This window comes from Chaetomium tenue (genome assembly GCF_020726465.1).
Source record: "Chaetomium tenue strain MPI-SDFR-AT-0079 chromosome Unknown F5144scaffold_6, whole genome shotgun sequence".
Lineage (NCBI taxonomy): Eukaryota > Fungi > Ascomycota > Sordariomycetes > Sordariales > Chaetomiaceae > Chaetomium > Chaetomium tenue.
The window spans coordinates 1,039,486-1,066,820 of record NW_027117334.1 but is presented as its reverse complement, the minus strand read 5'-3'; the positions used below and the strand labels follow the sequence as shown (position 1 = coordinate 1,066,820).

The window sequence follows — 27,335 nt, the reverse complement described above, 5'->3', positions numbered from 1 at the left end:
GCTGATTATGTGCTCCTTCACTCCTCCATATTCAAGGTACCGGGAATCTGGACTAACTGAGGCAAGACCGGAGACGGCGGCCGGCGTGTTGACTGTCTCCTAATCAGGCAAGGTACCTAGTCCAACAACGTCCGCCGTCCTCGCCCGCCGCTACAGCCACGGCCGGATCCGCGCCTAGTCCGTCAGATTGGATCCTAACAGGCCGCCCACTTTTCATTATCATAAAGTGTTTGAAACGGGTACGAGCCCACTGTTCGGACTATGTCAAACGGTAAGCCGATCCTTCATCAAGGCTATGCCAACTTGCCAAGGGGTGCCTTCCCCCATACATGACCCTAACCCTGTTAGCATCCGTACAATAATCTTCCCAGTCACTGCAGTTATGGTTGGGCAAAACGATGAAAGCTGAAAATAGTAAAAACACGCAGTGTAGTGCCAGCGGTTTGAAAAAGGGGTAATAGACAAGAGGTAGTGTGTCAGGGTTAGGGTTGTATATGAGATCCCTTCCCCAACACACCCCCTGACTGGGAGGCACAGGTTGTAGCTTTTGCAAGGGCGCGAACCTCCGAGGTGAGCAAAAGCCTCACTGGCTACCGTAAGTTTGGAATATGGGCATAAGAAACATAGCCAGCGCCAAAATCCAACGTTGGATAGTTCCTAGCAGGATTAGGATCATCAGATCATGTCATGATGCGGGATGGGTTAAGCGATCCCTCGTTTCACACCTTGGCCTTGCTGTGCCGCCATGGGAACATATGTGGGGAGTCTGATGTCTGGACTACTACGGGGCTGTGAAATTGGTTAGCAGGATTTCCTCCACGGGCCAGCGTCGCCTGGGCCCTAGTCCTCCACCAACCGCCCTCTTGGTCATCGTGCTGCGTGGTATAAGAGGGTGGGAGCCTCCGAGTATCAAGTGCCCTAGATTATTCTCAAGGTCACGAGTCGAACTTTAACTAAACCGTATCTGAATTGTCTTAGAGGTTTCACAGCTAAGACGTTACGCTTTTCTATTCGTTTAGTTTCCCCTCATCATCAACCCAACCTCGACCAAGCTTTTACGAGCAGTCATGTCTAGCGGAAACAAGAGAACCACGGCGACCAAGGCGCCGGCGGCGCCCGCGGCGTCCACAACCTCAACGGGCCCGGCACGCACCACTGCTTCCACAAACACCCCCACGCGTACCACTGCTTCCGCCTCGACCGCCTCGGCACGCGCCTCTACTGCCACGAACACTTCGGCACAAGCATCCAATTCAACAAACGCTACGGCACGCCCCTCGGCGGCGGCCCCTTCGGCAAACGCTTCCGCATCAGGGCCCCCCAAAACCGTTAACATGGCTGGTCCTGACCCAGACGCGGCGGACGAGGCGAGGAAGGAGATGCTCATGATGGAGCACTGGCTGAAGGAGCTGCCGGCCGCCGACAGGAAGTACAGCTACCTCATCGCCTTCGACCCGGCCACGGCGGCGGCCAAGCCGCTGATCGAGAAGGCCCTCAACACAACCCTGAAGCTGGGCAACGCCACGCGGATACCCGGCATGTGGGAGCCCGACACGGAGCACGACACGCTCGGGACCGTGCAGGTCTGCTCCATCGACGGCGGCGACATGGAGACGCTCGAGGACAAGGGCTTCCACTTCAAGCGCATCCTGATCGAGGTCGGCCCCAAGGAGCGCGTCGCCCACATGCCCGAGGTGCCCGCCGCTAAGAAGGCCGCTCCCGCCGCCGCCGCCGCCGCCCCCGCTGCCGCTGCCGCCACCAGCACCCCTACTGCTACAAAGGCGACTCCTACCAAGGCGACCCCCGCAAAGGCTACCGCCGCCACCAGCAACAACACCACCGCTAGCAACAACAACAGCAATGCTACGAAGTCGACTGTGACAAAGAGCACCGCCGCTGCGGGCGGAGCTGCCAAGAAGGCGAATGCCACTACCACCGGGGGTGCTACGAGAAATAATGGTGCTGGCAATGGTAGTGGTACCGGTAATGGTAATGGTACCGGAAACGGGACGCGATAAGCGGCCAGATGGAGATGCTGGTGGTTTAGGGGCTCAGTGGTTGAGATGTAGCCGTTGCTTCATGACTATACACGGAGTTTGGGTTGAATTGCTAGGTAGCTAAATAAAATAACCAAGCCGGTTTTGGAATCAGCCCATGGATTCGCAGTCCGTGAAGACGCTCTTCTTGCCGATTCTGAAGGATTGTTAACGCAGTCGGTTGAGTTGAAATCAACAACTCGCTTTCTATTTTCACACGGAGTGGAGCTACGACTTGCTTTTCTGTATTGATATCTCCTCCGTAATGAGTCTATATCAATATGTAGCCAGCGTGGTATTCGAGGTTAGATGCCTTAACAACCTAGGCAGCTATTGACTTCTTCACTTACATCCATTTTTTCCTTGTTCTCTTACCCGACTTGGCTTCCCACCAAATCATTGATTTCTGGGCATGAGCTGCGCCTTTCTTTCGGACTCGTGCTACGGTGGATCTGTTGTTTCACAGCGGCGACTTGCCTAGACTATAGTGCTTACTTGCAACTCGGCGGATTACCTACCTAGGTTTATCCGCCGACCCCCAAGACAAAGTAGTGCTTACCTGTATCCCTAGGTAGCCTTGGTAGTAAAGCTTCACCTCCAGGCAAAAGCACATCTATCACAGCATGTGCCCGGATTGCAAACCGACCTGTTTCTAAAAGAGCAAGATTGAGCGCTTATAATAGTATCAGCCTCGGAATCGAGAGCGGCCCTTGTGACGGTGGCGATGTTTCGAACTGTTTTCAATCGGATCACAAGTTCGCTTCGTGCCTGCCTGCCTGTGACGGTGATGGTTTCATTCTATGCTGTAACCGACGCTGCCTGTTGACGTGTCGTGCAGGTTCCAGTCCCTAGGCTGGTAGAGGACAAGAATCTCATGCCGCTAGCACTTGAAGCTTTATCTTTACGCCGGTCACGGCCGTTTTCAAAACCGTCGTTCGGTACGTAACTTAATGGCAACACTGGTCTGCGGGATCCTAGCGACAACCCAAGGTTCACGGCCCATGCCTTGAGCGGATTTATTCCGGTTTAAACAAAAAGGGCTCCAATCGAGTAGGCGGGATGTTAACTGCCCGTTGCCGGCTTGGAGTCCCCGTTGACTCGAGATTGTCTTGTCTTACTTTTGCCCGTTCCTTCCGCTCAGCTAATTAATACCCAACCGCTCTTGCCTCCGAGAGCAGTGGCTTCATGGCTGGGAGGAAGGAATGGCCGAAACGAATAAGCCGTTCAAATGACCAGCTGAGGAAAGAGGGCCGGTTGCCGTGTGCGGAATTGTCCCACTTTTTGCATCTTTGTTGGATGCCAGTCTGCACTTGGGAACCACCGCCGGGCGCGGCCCGTGTTGGTCCGTTGGAGCGTCCCGGCGGAGTGGCTGAGCTAACTCATGTCTCTGCTGCGGCCCACGCTGCCGGTACGGTAGTTACTTGTCAAGACGGCAATGTCACCGTCGATCAAGTGTTTTTTTTCGTCCACTCACTCAAGCGAGCGGCGAGCCCATCCCGGCCCGGTGATGTCCGTTTAAGGCTGGTGGCTTGATGACTCCCGGGTCGGCTCCGTGGGCCACGCGGCTCTCGGAGCTCGGTGCTAGGGCCGGAGAGAAATATGACCCGAACGATGCTGTGGTCGCGGGCTCTGAGTGGCCTGCCCTGCGAACCCCCTGGTTCGCTTCCATGCAGTCCCACCAGCCCCGAAACGGAAAAGACCAATTCAATGACAGGCCCTTGGTGAGGCGCGGCAGCCGAAAGACTCGGGCGCGGGCTCAAGTCGGCCAATATCCAAACGAGCTCAAGAGAGAAGACGTCATCCCTCACGAAACTTGCTTCCCCTTTCCGAAAGACGGTTGCGCTGTTTTTGTTGGAGGGCCTTACCATCAGCCTCGTGGAGTCGCGGGGAAGGTTGATCGACACTGCCCCATCCACTTTCATAAAAAAGGGGGGAGCGGGGGTGTCAGGATGCTTGGCATGTGCATGTGGTGTGGATCAACACGATCCCGACGCTGTTGATGAGCTGTGTGTCAGATGTAAATGCTGGGACCTCCCCCTGCCGTGGTGTCTGCTTGTCTGTGTGCCTGCGTGCCGCACCGTCGGAAACTCGATCAGGATCAATAGCCTCAAGCACGGGAACAACCTACTATCTCCCGCAAATATCAAAAGAAGGGAGAAAGGCAAATAAATACCTTAAGTCAGGCAACTCTGAGATGCAGGCCTTACCCAACACCGGACCCATGCCCCCGGGCTACGGGGAACCCACCACAGCCCTACCGCTTCTCGCCTTTGACAACGGCGAAAACGCCGAGTTTGACTACTCCACCTTCCTCCAGGACCAGCAGGACATCGATTACCTTGCCGAGGACAGCTCGGGGTCGGGGGGCTTGCCCATCGCCACACCCTCGCCGTCGTCAACCTTCTCGGACCAGCCCTTCCAACCACTCGCGCCGCGACAGCAGCAGCAACAACTTTCCCCGGCTTCGGCTCGTCAACGTGGTTACGGCACGGGTAGGGACAGTAGTGGGAGCCATGAGGACCGGCCAGTGTCCAAGCAGCGACTGGAGCGGCGGGGGCATACCAAGAGCAGGAGGGGCTGCTTCAACTGCAAGCGGCGGAGGATCAAGGTGAGTCCAAACGGGTAGAATTAGTAGTGTAGGGCGAGAAACTGACGAACTAAACTCTTCTCCCCGCATAGTGTCAAGAGACAAAACCCGCATGCGGGCACTGCGTGAAGCAGGGGCTCAAATGCGAGTACCCCACGCTGCCGACCATCGTGCATCAGGTACGTACATGCACGCGTGGCGTTCCACGTGTAGCCCCTTTACGGTGAGCGGGATATAGGTATTGACAACCTCAACAACAAACAGCCACAACACCAAGTCCCCCTATTTAGTCTGCAAGACATGCGCTTCTTCCAGCACTTCCTCCTTAACTGCTACCCGCACCACCCAATCGGATCTGAGAGCCTCTGGACGCACGAGATACCGTGTCTCTCCGAGAAGGCATGTACAACCCAACCTAACCCGGCTTTGACTCGCAGTACCTACGACTAACACCACCGACCTCAGTACGAATACCTAATGCACGCCATCCTGGGGTACTCGGCCTCCGAACTAATGGCCTCCTCCGACCCCTCCCTCGCCGAGGCCGCCATGTCACACCGCTACAAAGCCGTCAAGGCCATCAAGAAGGCACTCACCCCACCACCCACCTCCCCGGCGGCCCCCGTCGCCGGCAGCAGCAGCAACAACCTTCCCACCCCTCCCAACAACAACAGCAGCAACAACAACAACGGCCGCTCCTTCGACGACACCATGTTCGAAGAAGGCAACGCGCTCATGGCGACCTGCTTCGCGCTGACCTACCAATCCGTGCTCCTCGAGGACGGCATGGCCGAGTTCATGACCTTCATCCGGGGCATCATGATCGTGGCCATCTCCATGTACTGCCGGGGCGCCAACCTGCTGTTCGGCCACCTGCTGGGCGACCGCCAGACCCAGCTGCTAGAGCCGCACATGCGGGACTTGGACCTGATCGATGCCGGGCTGACGGCACGGGCGGTGGCAGCGGTGGAGGGGTTGCGCGGGTTGGTGGATGGGGTGGAGGGGAGGGAGGTGGAGAGGAAGTATTGGGAGATGATTGGGGAGATGGCGGGGAATTTGGGGGTGAGTTCGTGGAAGGGTGAGTTTTGTTTTGTTTCTTTTCTTTTTCTTGCTTTCTTTCTTTCTCTTTCTAGGCATCTTTCTTTTCGTGTTTGAGTTCCAATTGCTAACCGCCATACCCCCCCCTACCAGCCTACTTCGCCCTCACAGAACACTACGGGTGGTGGATGATGCTGCCGCACGCCAAGTTCCAGCCGCTGGTCGACCCCAACAACCAGGTGGCGCTGGTGCTGAGCGCGCACTGGGTCGCGCTCGAGCAGATCATGGCGCCCATCTGCGAGGCCGAGCACCGCGTGTCCGCCGCCATGTCCAACGGCCGCTCGTCGTCCAAGACGGGCGCCAGCCTGGGGAACATCCGCTGGCTGCGCTACATCAACGCCCAGGTCGACGTCGAGCACCAGCCGTACAACGAGTGGCCCATGTGGGTTGAGGCGCAGCTCGCGAGGGATATGACCTGCTTTGGGAAGACTATGTGATGTGAAGGGGGCGTTGGTGGTGGTAGTAGTGGTAATATGTTGGGTTTTAGCCCTTCTCTTCTTTTCTATCTCAAATATTTAATGGACGAGGTGGTCTTTTAGCAAGCTTGGTGGATAATTCGATAAAGATTCGGTTCTGGATAGATCGAATACGAGCGAGGAGGTTCTTGTCTTCTTTGCATCCCTGATACTTCCAACCCTTGATGTGACAGGGACTATCATCTCATTTCGTCCGTGTGTTGTCTGATGGAATAAAGTGATTATGTCGGGCGTGCCCGAGTTCGGCGGATGGCGCTGCAGCCCTGTCAGGTGTTCGGTCAGACAACAATTCAAAGTGCCCCGCGGAGAGCCTGCAACGGACAACGGTGCAACACAACTGCACAGCCCCACCTGCCCACGTTCAAGCTGCGGCCTCTGCCGGGACCCACCACCGTATTTCGCATTCAAAGTTTTAAGTGGGCCTTCGAGAACCGCCAAGGGTCCCGAGAAAGGCAGGCCAAGCCCTGAACAACGATCGTTGACTGGGGTATTTGGGGATTTGGGGGGGTTTATTTGATGACGACAGGCCACCATTGTTCCTCGCCCCGTCCCTAACAGCCACGATGATGAAACCGAGCAAAGCGGAACACAGCCCGACTGCGCAGAGCGGGACCGTATACTTCGCTTTTGGGATTGATTGGCGGCATGGGAATTGAAGATTGGGCACCACTTCAAGATCGACAACACCATGTGGCCGTTGATGCTTGTGTTGGGCTTGGGTCTTGTCGATATAAAGGAGGGTAGAAGCCTGTGTTTGAGGTACTTTCATCACATAACATAATACAGTCAATATCACTTACACGAAACTCTACCGTATCTTTGCAAAACATCCCTCAGCTTAGCTCAACCCATACGCAACACACAAACAACACTCAGTCTACTCTCAACGCTACAATGAAGAGCTTCATCTCCCGCCACTCCACGGAGTCGGCCTCCCCACCACACTACACCCCCCAGCAAGAAGTCGAGCTCGCCCGTCTCGACAGCAACTCCACGGCCCCCCCACCCTACGCCGACGAAGAAAACGCCCCTCCCACATCAGGCACCTTCCACCCCACGGTGCACTTCCAAATCCAAACCACCGGCAAGCCCTGGCTCTCCCTGCCCCTCCCGCAAAGACCCGAACCCATCCCCGTCTTCGCCCTCCAACCCACCGACACCACCACCAACCACACCACCACCACCCCGCAACTCACCTCCACCCGCCCCGAACGCTCCTCCGGCAGCTGCTACCTCACCCACCACACCAACTCCAACACCACCGCCTCCACAACCACCTACCGCTTCGGCCCCAACCGCCCCCCCATCATCCGCCTCTTCTCCCCGCACAACCCCCCGCTCCCCCCCACCACCCGCGCCCGCCTCCTCTTCTCCAAAGACACCACCACCACCACCACCAACGAAGAGGAAGATGCCGCGGGCGCCTGGGACACATTCACCATCACCTCGCTCGGGCTGCTCACGCGCGCCGTCGGCTTCCGCTCGCGCCTGGGCACCTTCCAGTGGCGGTACGCCTCTCGGCGCGAACGGCATGCCGCGGCGGCTAGCGCGGCGCTGGGGGCGTGTGGGGTGAGGGAGGTGGCGAGTTTGTTGGTGCTGGAGAGGGTGGTGAGGGTGGCGTGCGACACCTCTGCCTCCCCTTCGTCGTCGTCGTCGAGGGGGGGAGGGAAAGAGGAGGAGGTGCGGACGGTGGTGGCGCAGTTTGTGCGCGGGGAGGGCACGCGCACGCCGGGGAGCGGGGCGAGCACGGCGGGGAATGGGGGCAGGTTGGTGATGGATTTGGGGGCGTGGGAGGGGGAGGGGGTGGATGGGAAGGGGGAGGGGGAGATGGCGGTGTTGATGGTGGTGACTACGTGTCTGGTGATGCTGAAGAGGGAGGTGGATCGGCGGCGGGCGCAGCAGATTGCGATAATGGCGGGGGCGGCGGGTGGTGGGAGCTGAGGGGTTTAAGGAGGGTTAAGGAGGTGGGAGGGAGGGTTGGGCGCGGGGGGGTATATTCTTTTTATTTTTTAGTTTTGGTTTTATTTCCTTGTCGTCGCTTTCTTGGTGTTGGTGGATCGGATAGACTCCTCGTCATAGTAGACTGTAAACCCGTAATCTGTCTGCTACCTCGCTCGGTCTTGTTCTGGTCATGACTGCATTCCCCCTGGAGAGCATAGCCAGGTGGATATGGATTTTGGAGGCGGGGAGATCCGGGCCCGATTGTCACGTTACAACACCAACAGACATCTGTACTTCTGTCATATCACTTCGTATATTTATCCCCAAAACTGGGATCTATCAATGTCTATACTTCTCCACCTGACCCTGTTTGGACTCTTAGCCCCGTCACAAATGCGTCGCAAGCAAAACACCGCCAGCCAGCTCGGCAGCTGCTTTACGTTGAGTAACGCTGCGGCCATGGCAGCATTCTATGGAGCCAAATCCAGCCAAGGCAACGAAATAAAAGACAAGCCCGCCGCCCTCAGGAACCCGAAGCTCAACCGCTGAGCCGAGAAGATGCAAACCCCGGTTTGCCCACAAGCCGGCCCAAGCTTGATCCTGTCTTCTCTCTGCCTGTACTCCCTGTCCCGCATAATGTCGGTTTCTTATTCCCAGGTATCAAAATTGCCGACCCCCACCCTCTTGTATATGCGCCATAAAAGAAAAATGATTTGATTGTCCCCGAATAACCCTCATGATAACCGCCAACGCCAGTGTTGAAGAAACAACACCCCATGTTGAGTTCGTGCGCATTCGTATGGGGCGGGATCGAACCAGCGACCGCTCACGAGTTCCTGTCGACCGTCCTCTGCGGCTTATAGTCAGGCATCTCGTCAAACCAGAACGTCTCTTCGTTGTATCGGTAGGCGTGGAACTCGATTCCATACGGCTTGGGTTCAATGGCATACAAAATGCCGAGCGGTAAGTCGAGATCCGCAATGTCGTCACGCGTGAGGTCCATGAAGTACGCCATCAGGACGCGGCAGACCGACCGGTGCCCGATGATGAGCACGTGGTCCGTGATACGCTCAATCTCGCGCACCATGTCTCGGAGCCGGCTGATGATCTGGAGGTAGCCTTCACCGCCCACCCCGGGGTAGATGTACTGGAGCTTATCCTTGGCCCGTTTCGCATACTCCTCGGGGTATTGCTCGGCAATTTCTTCATATGTCATGCCCTCAAAATCGCCCGCGTTCAGCTCGTTCAGCATCTCCCAGGCCTTGACGTCGTAGTCCTCATCCGCCTCAAAGTACTCCGCAGTCTCCACACTGCGTTTGAGCATCGACGTCCAGATGCAAAAGTTTTTGTCGTCCAGCTCCTGGTTCAGCTCCGGATACGGCGGCGTGTTGTCACCGGGCTTCGGCGGAAACGTGGAAGAGGCAATCCTGTTCTTCTGGTGAATGAGCCACTCCTTCCGTTTGTACGTGACGAAGTTGTACAGAGCCTGCCCGTAAAAGTGGCCGCGCTCCGTCAGTTCCGAATTGCCGCCGAGCTTTTGTACTCTGTTATCCTCACTCTGGCCGTGGCGGGTGATCCAGATCTGCCTCGGCGAGAGGTTGAATGTGGAGAGGTATGAAACAATGCCGCCGCTCAAGAAGCCTCTGAGGCGGTGTTGGACGATCTTCCTCCCGACGTCAATCATCTACACGCTGTTAGCACACTTATTCATGCCCCCAGTGTGGATCGAGGCTGTGACAAACCTGAATGTACTGAAGGTCGTGGTCCTCCTCCCACTTCCCGAGCGGCTCGTAAGCGCTCTCGTACGCCTTCACTCTCTTCTTGAAATCCTCCAGTGCTTTGTGCGGATCCTGGTCCTTGTAATCAGGACCAAACAGCTTGAGCCGCATATTTGCCTCGAGGAGCTACACTATGTCAGCCATGGTTCGGAATAAGGAAAGTATGGACTACGTCACGGACATTTTGGTCATGGCAGACGCTTTCGATGAAGAGAATGCCCAGCTTGGGCTCCCTCGCCTGGATGTGGTCTACGAGAAGTTTTCGCCGGTGAATGGTGCTGTTAGTCGCATCCAGGATCCCCACGGCACCGCCCTGGTGGAGGAGATATGCGAGGAGCTCGTCGAGCGTGTCAAGCGCTACCTGCTCGCGGATCTTGGCCGCGGCTTCATTCTTCGGGTCGAAGAAGCTGGCCGACTGGTCCATCTTCTCCTTAGATTTGGCCTTGTTGAGGTCGAGTTTCGTCGGCTCGTCGTCCAGCACAATATCGGGTCCCTTTGCGCCCTTCGACAGGATCGTCGCCGCCTGGCTCGGCACGTCGTGTCTGTTGGTTGTAGAGGTCGGGGACATATCCGCAGGATTGGCCACGCCAGCGGCAATGCGTCGGCGGTTACCCACATTGAAGATTTTGGTGTTGTGTTGTTGCCAGGACAGGTAACGATGGAGCTTCTTCGTGATGTAGGACTTGCCCCTAGCGGGGAGGCCGACCATGATGATGACCAACTTGGCAGCCACGTCCCTATCGGGGATGCGGCCATCAGGGGATGCCCTTGAGCGCGTCATTCCTGGTATGTTGAGTGTCGTCGCATGCGGACGGACTCTCGGTGTGTGGCTCCCCGAGTTTTGTCGTACCGGCGGACTGTGTGATTGTCAGCGACGGTGACACAGGCGAACGGGTCGTGCTACCATAAGCTACAGCAACGCGCAGGGCGGTTGACTTACATCCGGGGCGAAGCCGGTGCGGTGGAGGAGATGCTGTGCGAATAGGGCGAGTCATAATGAAGGCCGTTGGGGAGTCCATTGCCATTGGGAGGGCCGGGCACGCCGGGGTCGGAGGTCTTCAATGTCTTCAGCGCATTTGTCAAGGCTGGAGGTGGTAAATCAGTGGCGTGTAGATGCTGGGCGTCCGCATTGCGGCCATCTGCGTTGGCTTGGATCGTGGGCGAAGAAGGACCGGAAAACGCAGCACCCATCCGATGGCTCATAGCAAGTTTCCGCAGTGATTGGTCTTGTGGCTGCGGCGCGACAGCAACAGCGTCTTCTTCGAAATGTAGATGGTCAGCCGTGATGCCAGTGGTGGAAGGAGAGATGTAAAAATGTAAGATGATAAAGAATTGAGACCTTTGACTTGGAGACTCAGTTGGTCGGGGAAGGGAGACGGATGCCGTGACATGGACGAGGCACGAGATTTGGCGAATAAAAGGGACCGGAGGTCCAAAGAAAAGGCTGCAGGGGGGGTTGCAAGGATCCTGGGGCGGGGTGCAGCTGAAAAGGATTAGCAAATCAGCTAACGCAAGAGGAAGCAAGGATAAATCAGATGCCCGAACAATTGGGGAACATGCCACCACCAAAATGGCTCCGGAGCATTCGGTCTCAGAAACCGTGCGACGAGGGGGGGCAATGGAACCAAAAAACTGGCGCAATGTGTCTTTGGTCCCCCGAATCTGTTGGTCTCGCTTGGGGGAAAGACCCGAGTCGCAATCTGCATCGATCGCCGCGACGGGGTATAAAAAACAGAATTAGAAACAATAGAATAGGTACTTACTTTGTGACAGTTGCACAGATTGCATAGATTGTACAGATTGTACGGGTTGCACTTTTTTTGGTCCGTACGCAACAACAGTCTTGCGTCGAATGTGTGAGGCAAAGACGAATTTTGGTGCGATGGAGACTTGGCTTTCGGGGGCTCTGGGCACGGGCACGGGGGTCCAAGTTGGAAACGAGATGACGTAACTTGACTCGCACCGAACTCGCTGGTGGAGTGACTCAACTGACAAACTGCCTCGACTGGCCCGTTGCTTGTCGAGTTGGACCCCGTCCTGCGCGTGCTGCATTGTTGCGCCGGCTGATGCCAAGAACGACAAATAGGGGACTGCGCCGAGACAAGTTGATGGGAGAGTGAGGCGATGGCAGATGACGGGTTTGGGTTGGACCCGGTTGCACCGCCGAGGAGCTCGTGACTGGGGAAAGTTGGCAAGCCTGGTATTTTGGTGTTTGCTGCGTGTGCCGGGTGATTCTAGGGGTATGGGTTTCCTGCTTAATAAGTCAAGCTGGTGTCAAACTTGCTTGTGATGGAGTCGTGATGGTCAGGGTCATGACGGTTGGAGCCTCGAGGGTTGGAGTTGTAGAGGGCCCAACCATGCTTATAGATCGCTGGGCACGTCGCGCCTGGCGGTGGTTATCAACAACCTAACGATTTGTAAAGCTATGACAAAAGTCCTTTGCACATTTCCCGGGCCGAAACTCTACTCGTCCAAGAAGACACCAGCCTGGCTGCTGGTTGTGCCAGTTTGGGCCAGTAACTCGGGGGTTTCCACCGAGCCAGCTGCATGCCACAGTCTGTCGGACTTTAAAAGCCCTTTTTTGGAATGCCCGGGCCGGATTGCGAATGGACTTTACCAGATTGAATCTCATGCGGATCCTTTCTCCTTGCAGAAAACCGCCGACTTGGCTTTTCTTGGTATCTGGAGATCTGTTGGGGTCATCAATATCATTGTCGTTCAAGAGCATGCTGTTGGAAAGACCAAGGCCGGATCTCCGGTGAAGGGATGCGACTGATGCAGCCACCAACCCGCAGGGCACGACGGCAGACCAACAAGCGTCTATCAAACATTCCCCTCCTACATCGCACCGTGTTCTAGGCAGTCTTGACTAAACACAATGTGAGATGTCAAGCAACTAACCCCCCACACGGAGGCACTCCAACCGGGTTGGCGCCAAGATGATGTCCACTTGGCCATCAACGGGCTGCATCTCGGGAAACAATCCGGTGATCCCTCCTGCAGGCGTCCGGCTGTTCTCAGGTATCCCCTGCGATTTTTTTCCAGATTACATCTCGGCAGGGAGCGAGTTGAAGAAGTCGATCAACAAGAAGTTGTTGAACAAGTCGACGAGGAAATGTCTTGGACGTTGCTGCAGAGACGATCAAAAGGGCAGCCTTCTAGTGCCCACTCAACGTTCTGCAACGGGGTGGAGACAGTCTGAACACCTAGGGCCCCATGGGCAAAAAAAGCCGAACTCCAAGTGTAGGTATCTAGGTCCTTCGACTAAAGGAACGAAAAAGAAAACTACTCGGAAGCCCGAAGTCTGCCTTTTATTTGACTCGGTTTATTTTATTTGAATTTTTTACTCCTCTACTTTTTTCTTGGTTTCATTTACTCCTTTCTCGTTTCTCGATTTCTTGTTCCCTTTTGGGTCGAGTTCGGCCAGAGGGTGGGGAGCTGGTCTGAACAGCGCTGACTACCACCCTGGTTCGTGAGGGGCTGGTCGGAGACCAGATCGGAGCTGCCCTGCCGGGATTGAATTTGTTGGGGCAAGCGACAGCTCGATGTAAGACACGAGGCTCTCGAGGAAAATGAAACTCGGAATCTAGCCTCCTCAGAAACTTAGCATTCGGAAATGCACCATTCAGCAAGGATGTGGGGCCATCTGCGACGGCACCTAGCGTCGTTGAAGTTGAGGTGCAGTTATTGTGCAGGTTGGGAAGCATTCAGGATGGAGGCCGATGCCGCAAGAGGGGTGCACAATGCGGGGTAATATATTGTCCAACAGCTGAGGCGAGGGGGCAACTGTGGAGGAGGTGGGACCGCTAACAGGAAGCCCGCTTCGCCCGCCTGCAGGGCGCCTGCCATCCCGCGTGCGTCCCAGGATCCAGGGGAAGGGTGGGGCTGCCAGTAATTTTTTGTCGCGACAACACAAACCCGCTGGGCAAAGCGATGTTGTGACTTCTGGTTTCCTTTGTATGAACGGAGCTTGTTCTTTCCCGCGCGCTTGGGCTGCACTTGGCACCCACTATTGTCTCTGGCTCTCCATTCGTTTATTTACTTTTGCCCGCAGCCAATTCTTCCGTTCTTTAAATCGCTCCCCCGCATCCACAAGGTACTTGGGTACTCTCGAACGAACCCCGCCTCGACAGCTCGAAGACCGCCGGGGACTCCCGCTCTCGTTACGCTGCTCCCGGCCCGGTACCCAGCCCGCGCATGCTTTTCTCGGCCAGAGTTCCGCTTTCTGCCCCGTACCTCGCCGTCGGATAGCCAGTCACCTGGCCCCGAGCGTAGCAGCCGGCAAGATGGATGAGGGCGACAGGTCTATTAAGAGATCGCTTGCCGCCCAAGATCCCATTGTCCGCGAGCTTCTTCAGGAAGACGTCGAGCACGGTGTTTTGATACCGTTGAAGACGACGCTTGAGTTGCGTGATGACTACCAAACAGGGCACGTGCTAATTACTCGCACGCCGACCAAGGCCGCTAACCCGGCCATCCTGTACGTCTTCTTGCGCCTTTCCAGCCTTGCTTCCCCTTTTTTTCTGACACATCCCAGCATGCTGCGCAGCTTGCTCCCAGATGAAATCATTAAGGGTGTTCCTCATCTTCGCAGGTGCGCCAAGCCGTCGGACCTGCCAGCTCATCTCAAAGCTCAATTCATGAACGAATCCCCACAGAGCCGGCAAATACATACGGGCAAGTCGAACTGGATCTACATAATCGTCGGGCCGGAGAATATGCTCAACCGTGATGAGGTTATCAGCGCGCTGTCTTCGGTGGAGGGCATGGAAGGGGAAGTGTTTCTCCGTCGCATCCCCGTTCCGATGGTCTCCCCGACATCGCAGGTCCAGGCTGCCATGTGGTCACAACACTTCTGGCCGTCGTTATACCGAAAGAACAATCCGCTGGGGCCGCATCCTTCCATGATCGCTCGCCAAACGGACGAAATAGCCGACGACGCTGCCATCTGGATGACGCTAGCTCACAAGGTGGCGAAGGCATCCCATGACGCGGGCTACGGGGAGCCCATGGGGGCTTGCGTAATTCAGCGGGACGAGGGCAAGACCACACTGGTTGCGCTCGCCGGTGACTCTCGCTGGTGCCATCACGAAAAGACCGGGTGCGCCGGAAACCCCATGGCACACTCGGCGATGCGCGCGATCAGCATAGTGGCACAGAAACTCGTCCGAGCCGAGAACAGAAAGACACAGACCCGGCAAAAGCCCATCCTCGAATTTGAAGCCTTCCAGGACAGCCCGATCGCTGGCGACGAAATGAAGGTCTTTGAGTTGGAGCACCCGAACCCCGACGGCTACCTCTGCCACGGGCTAGAGATGTACCTCACGCACGAGCCATGCGTTATGTGCTCGATGGCCATCCTTCATTCACGCATGGGCAAAGTTGTCTTCCGTCACCGTATGCCGTTGACGGGCGGCCTCTGCGCTGAGGATCGTGGCCGTGATCATCCCTCCCTCAAGGGCGCCGACGGTGGCCGCGGGCTCGGCTTGTTTTGGCGCCGGGAACTGAACTGGAGCATGGTTGCGTGGGAGTGGGAATCGAGCGGCTGTTTGAAACCGCTTAGGGTAGACAGGGCGGTCCATGCCTAGACCCGTCTCCTACCTGCCCGCTCGGGCAGCCCGTCAGGGCGTGTAGAGTGTTAGGGGTCCATGTGCATCATTGCTTTTGGTTGGCAAAGCAGAAGCCAGAGGAGTTAGGTAGTCCTCTCGTCGGTTTGGCAGTATGGCGCAATATTTCTTTATTTCTTTTGAGCAACGGGGATACTCGAGGCCGGCGTTAGAAAAGCAGTCATCGCGAGCCTGGCGTTGCCGGATATGTCATAGATTATTGGGCTGTCGGGCCATCGACAGCTGCATTGTAGGAGTTAGATGGCGCTGATGAATATCATGCATCCTACGACATCAAGAGTTAGGCCTTTGACGATGGTGAGACCGAAACATCAAGAACAGCCTGGGAGATAACTATTCCACGAGTCGCTTGCGGCAACACTCACAGACAGACCAAAAAAAAAAAAAACATACCCCCACGCGGCAATCTTCGGCTTTGCCAACCTCAGCAACCCCCTAACATTGATCAACCACTGATGTCACAAGCTGGAACTTCCAAACAATTAAGCTTTCAAATCTCTTGGCCGGGCTTGGCTAGAAAGCTTAGGCTTCGAAAACCAGTGTAAACAACTTGAAGGGTGCTCTCGGTTTTGAGCAGCAGATCAATGGATGTTAAGGACTTCTGCAGCATCTTATAACCAACCGCTATTGACCTCGAGCTCCCGAGAAGCCTAAGGGACCGGTGTTGAGCGGGTGGGTCAATCAACCCCAGCTCCCATGCCGGTCAAATCCGAAAAGCAGCATAGCGCACCCGCACTGAGGGTCAGCGTTGATTTGGCCGACCCCTCCCACGTGCCTCCTCCGTCCCGACGGGCAGCCTGGAAAACTCAGGCTGGTCGGTTTGAGAATTTAGCGCTCACTTATCACGGTTGTTCTGGGTCACCGACTTCAAAACGCTTCCACCGCAACTCTCAACCATCAACACTCCCTCGCCTTATCTATGCCAGTTGCCATCCAGACTGAACAATTTCATTACATGACGTGGCAAGAAGCCTTGCCAACATCGTGCCCCATGCTGACCCGCCGCATTCGCGATTGCTCGATGCCCACGATTCAATAACACGGGCTTTTACATTGGTGCTGCCTCGACATTGATAGGTAGCTGCCCCAGAACCAACGCCATTGGATAATCGTCAAGGTGAAAGATATCACGATTAAGGTCCTTTAGTTTCGTTTGGACCTGACCTACGACCCTTGGTCGCAAACCGGTCAAGATGCCGGTGCTAGCGACCACCAACTTTAACATCATCCTCAGCGTGCTGGGAGGATGGGTATCATTATTCGGCCTAGTTTCGTATCTCTGCAAAGAGAGCTTCTACCTCTCTGAGGCCCGTACGTAATTTCTCCCCCCCCCCTTCCCCCAAGCCTCCGACACCCAAAATTAAATCCCTCTCTCGAATAAGTGATATCCCTCCTAGCGGGCGTCGCCCTGTCCCCGCACGCGGCCAACTTCATCCGCCCGCTAGACTACGCGCTCGGGTCCGAGGAGAACCTCGCGGCTATCACGCTGGCCTTCTCGCGCCTGGTACTCGGCGTGCAGCTCGTCCTCGCCGGCGTCCAGCTGCCCAGCCGCTACCTCAAGAAGGAATGGAAGCCGCTCTCCCTGCTGGTCGGGCCCATCATGGCCGCCATGTGGATGGCCACCAGCCTGCTGGTGTGGGCCCTCGTCCCGGGCATCCCGCTGCTACACGCCCTCGCCATCGGCTCGTGCGTCACCCCCACTGACCCCGTGCTGTCCGCTGTGATTGTCAAGGGCAAGTTCGCCGACCACAACGTGCCCAAGGACCTGCAGAAAATCATCATCGCCGAGTCGGGCGCCAACGACGGGCTGGGGTATCCGTTCCTGTTCTTTGCGCTGTACTTGATCAAGTACATCGGGGCCGGGGCCACGCCCGGGGACGGTGGCGCGCGCGTGGCGATGGGGATGTGGTTTGGAGAGACCTGGGGGTATACCATCCTGCTGAGCGTGGCGTACGGCGCGGCGGTGGGCTGGCTGGCCAAGGAGCTGCTGCACTGGGCCGAGGAGCGCAAGTTTGTGGACCGCGAGAGCTTCCTCGTCTTCGCCATCTCCCTCGCTCTCTTTATCGCCGGGACGTGCGGCATGATCGGCAGCGACGACGTCCTCGCCTGCTTCGTCGCCGGCAACGTCTTCACCTGGGACGACTGGTTCCGCCTCGAGACCCTCGACGACTCGCTGCAGCCGACCATCGACATGCTGCTGAACGTGTCCATCTTCATGTGGTACGGCGCCGTGTGCCCGTGGGATCTGTTCTTGCACAACGAGGTCGTGCCCATCGCGAGGCTGATTGCTCTGGGGGTGCTGGTGCTGCTGTTCCGCCGCCTGCCCTGGGTGTTTGCCATCCACAAGTTCATCCCGCAGATCGAGGAGGTGCGGCAGGCCATCTTCGTGGGCTTCTTCGGGCCCGTGGGCGTGTCGGCTATCTTTTACCTCTACGTTACGCTGGAATTTCTTCATACGCTAGATGTGGACGGTGAGGCGAGGGCCGATGTTAAGGCGTTGCCTGAGGCTGTTATCGTGGTCGTGTGGTTCATTGCGATTTGCAGTATCGTACGTAAAGGAAGGCTGTTGTTTGGAGTCACGGTAACTGATGCGGTGTACAGGTTGTTCACGGGCTTAGCATTCCACTAGGCAAATTGGGCTTTTATATCCCGAGGACGCTTTCTCGTTCTGTCATGTCGCCCTCCAGCGAGGGCCCGGACAACGCCCTCCCCTTTTCACTCGGTAGTAGAGTCACTTCTTTCACTACCCGCCAGCCATCGGGAGGGGAGTCGGAGAATGAAGTCGGAGAGGGGAGTAGGCGTTCCGTGTTCAGAATCGGGGGCTCCATCATCCCTCGACGACAAGAGGCGAGGGGGGACGTGACGCCTGGTCGAAATGAGATGCCGGATTCTAACAAGAACTCATCAACCGATGCAGTGGGAAGCGGACAAGAGACGGTAGTTGAGAGCTCGGTGCAGTACATTTCCCGGACGGTTCGGTTCCCTGACGAACCGCCGACCGCTGGCACCCAGGTGGCAGGCCCTTCTGGGCAATGACACTGCCAAGGATGGCCGGACCATTGGCATTGAGGAGTCGGAGGTTTTTGATGGTGACACGAAACCAGACTTGATTTCGCGACGTTTCCACTCCCAAAGCCAGTTGTTTCAAAAGCGAAGATTTATCTTGACAATAAATTGGCACACGATATAGATAAATCGGATTTCACTCGACTTCATTCTCTCCCCGCAACTGCAGTGTTTTGATTCAGGGGGATTAAGCAAAGGGTAGCCCCTCTTTTGGTGGAGAGAGATGTTCTTGTCGGTGGGCATTTCGGACACGCCATTGGGACCACATCCATCTTGCTCCGCTCCAGCTGTCAAACTAGACCGGTGCACTAATTTAGCGTTGTCCGCAATCTCGTGGCGAATTCCCCGGTCCGGCGTCCGGGCTTCCTTCCATTCGGTGATGAAATCGGACGGATCTCATTCGTGCCTGGCAGTAGTTACGCATCAGACGCATCACGCAAATGATGGTTTGCTACCCAAGCGCCTCCTCCTTCTTGCTCTCACCTAGCCAGAAGAATATAAACAGCCGGCGCTGCCAGAGTGATTTCAGAGAAGAAACAGGCCAGTTCTAGAACGGCCAAGGGAAAAAAACACCCACCGCTGGATCACGTTTTTCGTGGGCTTCATGTCAATTGGGTGGCTGGTGGTGATGTGGCGGGAATGCGCAGGGCAACCAGCTCACCGCCATCGTCGCGGAGTCGCTGGCATTATCGGGCAGCCGTTCATATCTGGGTATCTACAAATATTAATCTATATTGATATACAAACATCCACAGACCTCAATTGTAAAAACCAAAAGTTGGTGTACGGCTTGTATTCGTATCGTGAGCGCCATCGCTCCAAGTATGCAATTAATTAGTTAACTATTCGTTAATTAACTAACTACAAAATGAGATGAACCAGGAACCAGGAACCGGGCAGCAAGTGTCTGTGCAGAGCTTCCCACCACCCACCAAACCGGTAGGGCTTCGAGAATTCTCCCCTCGCTATTTGCATAGGGACGGTAAAATGTGGGATGTAGCATGCATCTCCGACTGTGCATCAGCCACCCTGGCGCTAGTCCCTGGCCAGCCTGTTGCGTGGCCCTGTTGCTCAACCTTTGGGTTTTGAGGTGACCCGAGATTACCTTGGCTTCTTGGTCGCCATTTTCCTTACCGCGGGGAGGAAGGAACGGCACTTTTCATCCAGCTTGCTTCTTTTATCGCTACCCGACCTTTTCCAGCGCATCTTTTGATCAATTCTATACCAAACATGCCGCAGTAGTTGCCGGAGTCGCTTTACCCGACACTCCCTCAATTCTGCCTCCGTTTATTTTCCTTTTCCGCGTCGCCGACTCCGAGACCGACTGCGTTGCATCAATCCCACCAATATTCCCGGTCGGTCGGCCGCTCCCAACAAAAAATGGCTGGCTCAGCACAATGTGAGCCCGACTTCGACATATCGCATTACATCAACGAGTCGCATTTCGCAAACGAGTTTATCGATTCCGATGAAGGGAGTCCGCTTCCCGACCTCCTCGAATCCGATGTTGCTAGCCCCCGGCCTCACCGCCCGCACAGCTCCGGCGCCGACTCATTTCACGCCATGCCCGATGCCCCGCAAGATTGTGGTTCCCCCTCGGAGGCCCTCGGGCTTGTAAGTACGAGCTCGCGCTCCAGGGATGGTCATCGTGGGTCTACGTTTGACTCGGGGTCTTCGAAGCGGACGTCAACTACGGCCTTGACACAACTGACCGCGGGCGATTTGCGGATGAATGGCGCCAATGGCAAGACGGGTTGGGACATGATGGCAGACGCCTTTCCAGGGACCGACGCCAGCGTATTTCCCATGGGGGGACAGACATTCGAGTTTCTAAATGGGCGTGGCGCCCCTGCGCAGTCCCGGATGCAAAGTCCAATGGACAGTCCTAGTCCATTTGGGTCCGCTCTCACTGCGCTATCTCCCGAAGCTATCATGGCCTCTCCGCCGCCTGGCGATGAGAGCTACCTGGTAAGTTTGCACGGGGCACGTGCCGCTTCTTGCATGCTGACCAGCCCGAAGCCATTCACCTTTAAAGCGCCAGGACTGCGGCAGGATGTAACGGGAGAAGGGCCGTTATGTATGCGCCCTTCCCAAGCGCCGGTGGCGTTGAAGTACGAGTTCCACGGCTCACAGGAAGCAGGCGCCGGGTCGACAAGCATAGCTGGGTTCATGGACGCCCTCTATCCGAACACAGGTCAACTCGCCGCCGGGGGGGCGTTCTTCCCGAATAATGGCCACATGCCCCCGGTCGACTATCAGCCATATGGCCTTGGACCGTACACATTAGAAGTCGGTGCCACAAACACCAAATCCCGGGTCGAAACGCAGATTACGATCAAGCTCAGGCTCCCGCAGCTCCCGCTTGGGGCCACCAAGGTCCATCTTCCCAAACATACGATCAGCAAGCCCAAATTTTGGACAAAACCACCCCCGCAACCATCACCAGATACGCTTGAGCTGCATGTGACGCTTGTTTGTACAAGCGCGATGCAGGTGCAACAACAGAGAACGGCGGCTTTACAGCGGGCACAAACGGCTGCAGGGTTACGAAAGAAAGACGAGAGCACAAAGTCGGAAGAGGAGGCCGAAGAGGTGAAAACGCAGGAGGGTGGCGAGGTTCAAATCTGCGAGAACTGCATAGGCCGAGAACGAAAACGCGCGGGTCGCAAGAAGTCGAAGCACCCGCAGGACGAAGAGGCTTGGAGGCAGGATGAGGCGAAGCGAGTGATCGTTTTCAACACCCAGGAGGTCAAGGAGTGGGCCTTACAGAATCACCCCGAGACCGGCTCCCGGAGGTATTGGCAGGTGGAGGCACCCATGAGGATTGCCTGTTACTGTCGACACCACGCCGAAAAGCAGGGATTCCAGATCATCTTCACCTTGACCGACCATCTCGGCAAGTTTGTCGCCCAGACCATGTCGGAGTCCATAATGATCACCGACGATCACAAGACGACAAGCCCCAATCCGATCTCGAAGCCCGTTTCCGGAATGCCGGCCGCAATGCTCACCCCGCGGGAAGAGCTGCCCATACAGGTCGCTCCGGGCCCCGGGCCTTCGTTGGAGTCATCCCCGAGCCTTGACTTGCAGGCCGCAAGACGGAGTTCTTCAAGCTCGACGCCCATCTCAGCAGTGCCGCCGGAGCAACTCCAGCCATCGTTTACCGCTCAACATCTCTCCCGCCCCGCGTCCCCTTCGTTCTCCACCGGGCCAGCGAAACGTCGGAGAGCCAACAACTCGACGTCAAAAATACCCAGCGACTTGGCCATGACGCCGCTCGATACATCGTTTTTGTCCGCTCCCCGGATGCCCAATTCCTCTACGAATTCCAACATGGTCACCCCGGCATCGTCGTCGTTCTCCCCGACACCTCCCCCCTCTTTCCCGCCACCTGCGGAGCTACAATTGTTTGGTCCTAGTCCTGCCATGCCAGATGTATCGACGAATCCGTTCGGGAACAATCCGCTCTCAGGCGGCAACAACGGACAGCTTCTTTCGCCCAACCCGACCAGGGCGCCTAGCCTGGCCAACCTAGCCATTTCTATGTTTGGCCCGCCTTCGTCAGGCCGACATAATCCCGCTGTCTCCCCGGCTGCTGCTCCTGCCCCGCCCCGTCACGCACCACACACCGCCGCCGGCCAAGGGAGGAATCAACAACCCCAGACGCAAAGGGCCATTTTCAAGGTCATCCCCGGCGAGGGCCCTGTCGCTGGCGGTATCGAAGTTACCTTGATGGGCCAAGGATTCGAAGCTGGAATGCAGGTTATGTTTGGCGACAAGCAGGCGCCGGGGACTATGTACTGGTCGTCGGAGAGTCTGGTGTGCCTGCTGCCTCCCTCCGAGATGGCCGGTATGGTACCTGTCACCATCAGAGGCCTGAACTTGGGCCCTCAGTGGTTCCGATACGTGGATGATAGCGAGCAGCAGCTGCTTCGCACCGCGCTCATGATCCTCGGCAACAAGATGACGGGTGGATACGAGGACCCGACCGAATTCGCCCGTCGAATTATCAAGGAATCCTCGAGTGGTTACCCCTCGGGTGGCGGCGACATGTCCGGCGCAGAGGGCTCCTCCAACCATGCCATGGACAACTTTGAGAACCACCTTCTCAAGCTAATGGAGCTGATGGACCTTAGCAACAGCACTCGGAAGCCGCGGCTCAACCTCAGACGGAGGGTAACAGGCCAAACCATGCTGCATCTGGCCTGTAAGATGGGCCTGCACCGCTTCGTCGCCGGTCTCCTAGCGCGAGGCGCGAATCCAGACCCGCGCGACAACGGTGGCTACACGGCATTGCACATGGCATCCATGAGCAACCAGCCCCAGATTGTCCGGCTCCTAATCGCCCATGGGGCAGACCCAACGCTGCGGACCTTGTCAGGCTTGACGGCTGTTGATGTCGCCAAGTCAAAGGAGGTGGTGCGCATTATCCACCGCTTCGAGCAGCATCGACGATCGCAAAGTGACAGTTCGTCACACAGCCGCGTTAATAGTGTCGCCAGCTTCAAGTCAATTCGGGCGGCTGTGTCCCAAGAAATCGCTGATACGTCAAGCGATGAGCCTGGACCGGAGGCGGAGAGCTCGGAGGAGTATTCGGAAGCCTATTCCTCGGATATCCCAGAGGAGGCCGGGGCTGCCGATCAAACGGAGCTTCGCATCCGCCGGAAGAGCGCTGTCAACACGCCCGCTCGCGCGAGGAGCCCGTCTCGTCCCCGACGACGGGGTACCGACGCAACGGGTGCTCTTATGGCCGCGATCAAGGAGCAAGTGGCAGCTCAGTTCCAGCAGCTCCATCAGAGAATGGAGCCGCACCTGCAATACCTGCCGCAGCTACCTCAGCTTCCCCAACTTCCTCAGTTGCCCCAGTTCCCTCAATTCGCGCAGCTGCCCAACTTCCCCCAGATCCCCAACATGCCCCCGCTGCCCGAGTATCAAAACCAGGTCCTACAGCGGCTTGCGACTATGATTGGCGGCGCCAGGCCAGAGCCGGGCGTAGATGGACCCCAGAACAGGGGCGCCGAGAGCACCTGGCAGTACCTATCACCCTTCGCCGCTAAGGCCACCGCAGCCCCCCCGGCCTACGACGAGCTCTTCCCTCACCAAGGCGACCTGGACACGAAACGATCATCTGCCGCCCAAGCAGCCGCTGACGCCGCGGCAGACTCCAAATGCGCCACGCTGTTCGATCAGGAAGAGACTTCGGCCTCAGCAAGCGCAGAAACCACCGTCGCCGTCGCGGAGGATACTGCCGAGGAGTCGGAGGGCCAAGAGATTCCCGCACTGTTGCAGATCGGCCGCAAGGACGCCATCACCCAAGAGCAGCAGGCCACGCTCCGGCGGGCGCACGCGCAGAATCTGAAGAAGTTGAGCTGGGACCGGAACCTGTTCTTCGTTTGGGTATGTTTTCTCGCCAGCTTTTCCGTGTTTATCCGAGTAGTCAACTAACTGATGCCACCAGATTCCGTTGCTCATCCTCATGATCGGTGCCATGGTCTACCACGGCATGCCGGGTTTTGTCGGAAAGACCCGCAACCCGATCTCGTTTGTCCCGAAGGCGCAGGTCGAGGTGCCTGTGGCTGTTCCTCCTGCTGCTGATGTACACCATGCGGCGGGCATTCCCGGGGGTGTTGCTGCTGCGGCGGTGTAGCGCGTTTTTTCTACAGTCGTTGAGGGTGATTCGGGTGGCATACCTATGCACTGTTCCAATTTCTCTTTTCATAAACCTGGGGCGGGGCGCGAGCTCGAATGTAGCGAGGGGCGCCGGAGTATGAGGTATGAGCGGTCTATTTTTTTTCCTCTTGGATAGGTAAACGGGTTTATTTTCTCAGATCAATATTACGTACGGGACGTCAGGGTGTCTCGTGGAGGGCTAGAACGGTGGGCCGTGATCATTCGGCGGTTACGAGTACTGGAGGGTGTCTGCTTTTGATGGCCGGTGTGTTTTCTCTTCAAGTGTCTAGACAGACGGGTGGGTTTCCTAGTAATCGTGGATGGGAGCGGGGATACGTGAATGTGGTCTGCTGGGGGCGGGGTGTGGTATCAGTGATGTCTTTGGGGTATCTAGTCATGCCTTCTTGTATATAAAGATTGGGAGCTATATAGGAGCGTTGCGAGCGCAGCGCTGGGTTTTATCGACGAATCCTGTGCTCTTGCTTTTTCCGGGTCGAATATCTTCCTGTTGACTTTTGATGTTCGGTGAGCAAAGGAGGCGAGGTTAACTTCCGAACACTCCATATACGGGGATTTACACCTCTCAACATAATCCAGCATCTTACATAGGCAATAACTAAACCACCGCCTTCTCTACTACCATATAAGCTGCGTTGTGGCAGTCACCTTTCAACAGGTCCCACCGCAAACGGTCCCTGGTGCAGTGGTAGGAGTGTTTACCTACCTGATCAGCCTCCCTTGCGAAGTACTGCGAGGCACCGCTGAACAAGCACAATCTTTGTGGTTAGATTTCTGTTGTTGGCGGGCAAGTATTTTATATATTTCATTTTTATACCGGGTTTCCCGCTACCTTTTTTCTTGGTTGCCTCAAACGCCATGAGCTTCCAGAAGGCAACCATGACATGGCAGCGTCCCCCTTAAACCACTTCCCTATCCCTTCCACTCCACACAACAACGAGGCCAAGAAAGAGAATGGAGAGAGTGAGCAACGCAAGGCAGGGATACGAAAGAACGAAAGAAAGCCAAAAAAAAAAAAGACCTCCACAACTCTGCCCGGTGACCCCCCCCCCCCCCCCTTTGGTGCCTAAATCGTCACAAACACAGCAGCTGATGGGTGATACCACCCACCTCCCCACCACCCACTACCGAGTAAGGCAAGGTAGTATCACCCGACAAGACCAAGCATCAAAAACAAGGTGTGGCGTTCTCGGGGGAGGGGGGGGGGGGTAGCTAACTACTTGTGTCGTGTAAATGCCGTGCGAGGTATCCATCCAGATCCCCCCCTCCCTCCATGCCCAGGCCACTGGTCTTTGGGATTGTTGGGGCTGTTGTGTGACTGACTGACTAGCTGACTTAGATGTACATACTGGGGAGGTGGTGTTGTTATTGTTGTCTGTTTTGTGGCATGGGACACGAAGGGGCACTGGGCACTGTTTCTTTCCGTCGCTTCGGCGCAATCACGGCGTTGGCTGGTTGGGTTGCTGGCTACACTGCTGCTGTCTGCTGTGTGTAGGTACATACATGCGCATCTCCCGCAGGGGGGGGTGCTCGGTGAGCGACATGTGGTGTCTATGGTGTTGGTGGTACATCTTCTCGATGTTTTTCTTGTCTTTTTTACCTGCCCTGGTGACGAGGAGGAGGTCGGGCGGAAGATTCACTGTGCAAAGGTTTGGACGGTGAGCTGTAGGGCCATAGTACGTGTAGACTGCGTATAATTATGGGAGCCGAGAATCAACGTGGCTCCCGCAAGGTGCTGTACCTGCAAGCTGGGCTGTAACTGACCCGGTCACTTGCCCTGTTACACTAGAGGCGATATCTAAGCTATCTCTCTCCTAGCCTTGGTGAGCAGATTCATGACAGATATGCAGTCGATTACCACGTAGGTGCCTAAATGGTAGAGTGGGAGCACGCATCTCATAAATGTCCCTGGCCATCCTCGGCCTACAGACTTTGCTCCGTGCCGGTTTGCCTGGTTCAGGGGGGTTATTGAAGAGAGCACTCTGTATGAAACACGGGACACTACGGCAACAGCAAGCCACATCCGAATCCTCGGCACGAATGCGCACGAGTAGGCTTGCTTCCAAGATGCCGCTGGCCGGGGAAAAGACGCGGCCGCTTGCATTGCCGACGGCATGTGACGGGATGGGGCCCGTTGGTCACCCTTCTCGGCCGGCCAGGCCCCTGGCACATACCCGTACTGATATGCGATATCTCCGCTTACGGAGGAGGAGAGTACTATGTCATCGGATCTGGGGCCCCTCACGAAGATGCGGGAGGGCTGCACAGTAGCAACCCGTGACGATAGCCAGACCAAGTCAGAATGACTTGTCGGCTGGTCGTAACGCAGCAACAGCAACAGCACGAGCACGGCACGTAATGCCGGAGCGTCTAACCGGGCGAAACCACAGAATTATCCCGTGCCTGTGCCGTGTTACTCTGCTCCGAGTTTACCTCGTACATGGCACACAGCACACACTGCGCCGCAAGCAAGCCGGGTGTCTGGCCACGGCGTGGTTCTGCGTCGTTGAGGGGCACCGAGGGACAGATCCGACAGGGCTACGAGGTAGCTGCAGCTGCATGTGTTTTTTTGAGAAAGCCTCTCTGGTGCATCGTCGCCCCGAAATAACTATTTGCTTCCGGGCCCGGGCATCCATCCCTCAACATCACCACCAAATACACTCCATTAGCAGCACACAACCCCCCCTTGCCCCCCACCTTCGTATTAGATTAGTGATGCAGCTAGATCAGCCACAAGGTAGCAATGCAGCATGCAGATTCCGGTTGTTGGCGCCCGCATCCCCAGAATGGGCGAAAAGATGCAGAACCATTTTTTCTTTTTCTCCATCCAAGAAAAAAGAAAGGGGGAAATGGAAGCGTGGTGTGATGGATGGGCTTGCGTGCGTGCGTTTCGATGCCACGTTTGTTTCGACGAGATCAAATCGCAGTCTCGATCGATCCCATGGGATACTGCTCAACCGTTACGCTAGGTCCGTTGCGGGAAACTGCCGGTGCTTTTTGCGATGGCAAATCGGCCTTGACATCGAAGTTATCGGCTG

At 56.5% G+C, this 27,335-nt stretch overlaps 8 protein-coding genes across 8 annotated transcripts; 7 read left to right on the top strand and 1 right to left on the bottom strand.

Moving 5' to 3' along the window:
* Window positions 1-855: 855 nt before the first annotated feature.
* On the top strand, window positions 856-2,093 carry F5144DRAFT_632281 (uncharacterized protein). The gene has a single exon (XM_066792490.1). It carries the CDS (start codon window positions 1,068-1,070, stop codon window positions 2,016-2,018), a length of 951 nt encoding a protein of 316 aa, XP_066639580.1. The 5' UTR covers window positions 856-1,067; the 3' UTR covers window positions 2,019-2,093.
* Window positions 2,094-3,749: 1,656 nt separating this feature from the next.
* Window positions 3,750-6,471, top strand: F5144DRAFT_581641 (uncharacterized protein). The gene is made up of 5 exons (XM_066789444.1): window positions 3,750-4,644; window positions 4,716-4,802; window positions 4,888-5,022; window positions 5,089-5,701; window positions 5,815-6,471. The coding sequence occupies exons 1-5, from the start codon at window positions 4,036-4,038 to the stop codon at window positions 6,156-6,158; spliced, it is 1,788 nt and encodes a 595-aa protein (XP_066639579.1). The 5' UTR covers window positions 3,750-4,035; the 3' UTR covers window positions 6,159-6,471.
* A 620-nt stretch (window positions 6,472-7,091) lies between these two features.
* F5144DRAFT_605387 (uncharacterized protein) lies at window positions 7,092-8,138 on the top strand (the record flags this gene model as incomplete). Its single annotated transcript, XM_066791424.1, has 1 exon — window positions 7,092-8,138. The coding sequence occupies one exon, from the start codon at window positions 7,092-7,094 to the stop codon at window positions 8,136-8,138; it is 1,047 nt and encodes a 348-aa protein (XP_066639578.1).
* Window positions 8,139-8,964: 826 nt separating this feature from the next.
* F5144DRAFT_595124 (6-phosphofructo-2-kinase-domain-containing protein) lies at window positions 8,965-11,968 on the bottom strand (the record flags this gene model as incomplete). Its single annotated transcript, XM_066790661.1, has 5 exons — window positions 8,965-9,822; window positions 9,881-10,042; window positions 10,098-10,773; window positions 10,857-11,360; window positions 11,676-11,968. The coding sequence occupies 5 exons, from the start codon at window positions 11,966-11,968 to the stop codon at window positions 8,965-8,967; spliced, it is 2,493 nt and encodes an 830-aa protein (XP_066639577.1).
* Window positions 11,969-13,777: 1,809 nt separating this feature from the next.
* F5144DRAFT_581633 (uncharacterized protein) lies at window positions 13,778-15,899 on the top strand. Its single transcript, XM_066789443.1, has 2 exons — window positions 13,778-14,396; window positions 14,454-15,899. The coding sequence occupies exons 1-2, from the start codon at window positions 13,876-13,878 to the stop codon at window positions 15,502-15,504; spliced, it is 1,572 nt and encodes a 523-aa protein (XP_066639576.1). The 5' UTR covers window positions 13,778-13,875; the 3' UTR covers window positions 15,505-15,899.
* A 639-nt stretch (window positions 15,900-16,538) lies between these two features.
* On the top strand, window positions 16,539-18,706 carry F5144DRAFT_656556 (Sodium/hydrogen exchanger family-domain-containing protein). Its single transcript, XM_066793164.1, has 3 exons — window positions 16,539-16,854; window positions 16,926-18,091; window positions 18,145-18,706. Exons 1-3 carry the CDS (start codon window positions 16,737-16,739, stop codon window positions 18,577-18,579), a joined length of 1,719 nt encoding a protein of 572 aa, XP_066639575.1. The 5' UTR covers window positions 16,539-16,736; the 3' UTR covers window positions 18,580-18,706.
* Window positions 18,707-19,989: 1,283 nt separating this feature from the next.
* Window positions 19,990-24,256, top strand: F5144DRAFT_496422 (uncharacterized protein; the record flags this gene model as incomplete). The annotated part of the gene is made up of 2 exons (XM_066786150.1): window positions 19,990-24,006; window positions 24,068-24,256. 2 exons carry the CDS (start codon window positions 19,990-19,992, stop codon window positions 24,254-24,256), a joined length of 4,206 nt encoding a protein of 1,401 aa, XP_066639574.1.
* Window positions 24,257-25,979: 1,723 nt separating this feature from the next.
* On the top strand, window positions 25,980-26,656 carry F5144DRAFT_581619 (uncharacterized protein). Its single transcript, XM_066789442.1, has one exon. The coding sequence runs from the start codon at window positions 26,200-26,202 to the stop codon at window positions 26,566-26,568; it is 369 nt and encodes a 122-aa protein (XP_066639573.1). The 5' UTR covers window positions 25,980-26,199; the 3' UTR covers window positions 26,569-26,656.
* The last annotated feature ends 679 nt before the right edge of the window (window positions 26,657-27,335 follow it).

Excerpts from the sequence above, each read along its gene's own strand:
- F5144DRAFT_632281 (XM_066792490.1), top strand. The coding sequence starts at position 1,068 with ATGTCTAGCGGAAACAAGAGAACCACGGCGACCAAGGCGCCGGCGGCG.
- F5144DRAFT_581641 (XM_066789444.1), top strand. The coding sequence starts at position 4,036 with ATGAGCTGTGTGTCAGATGTAAATGCTGGGACCTCCCCCTGCCGTGGT. Across the intron at positions 4,645-4,715 it reads GCAAGCGGCGGAGGATCAAG|TGTCAAGAGACAAAACCCGC; the intron begins GTGAGTCCAAAC and ends CTCCCCGCATAG. Across the intron at positions 5,023-5,088 it reads TACCGTGTCTCTCCGAGAAG|TACGAATACCTAATGCACGC; the intron begins GCATGTACAACC and ends CACCGACCTCAG.
- F5144DRAFT_581633 (XM_066789443.1), top strand. The coding sequence starts at position 13,876 with ATGAACGGAGCTTGTTCTTTCCCGCGCGCTTGGGCTGCACTTGGCACC. Across the intron at positions 14,397-14,453 it reads GCCGCTAACCCGGCCATCCT|CATGCTGCGCAGCTTGCTCC; the intron begins GTACGTCTTCTT and ends GACACATCCCAG.
- F5144DRAFT_656556 (XM_066793164.1), top strand. The coding sequence starts at position 16,737 with ATGCCGGTGCTAGCGACCACCAACTTTAACATCATCCTCAGCGTGCTG. Across the intron at positions 16,855-16,925 it reads CTTCTACCTCTCTGAGGCCC|TGATATCCCTCCTAGCGGGC; the intron begins GTACGTAATTTC and ends CTCTCGAATAAG. Across the intron at positions 18,092-18,144 it reads TCATTGCGATTTGCAGTATC|GTTGTTCACGGGCTTAGCAT; the intron begins GTACGTAAAGGA and ends TGCGGTGTACAG.
- F5144DRAFT_581619 (XM_066789442.1), top strand. The coding sequence starts at position 26,200 with ATGTCCCTGGCCATCCTCGGCCTACAGACTTTGCTCCGTGCCGGTTTG.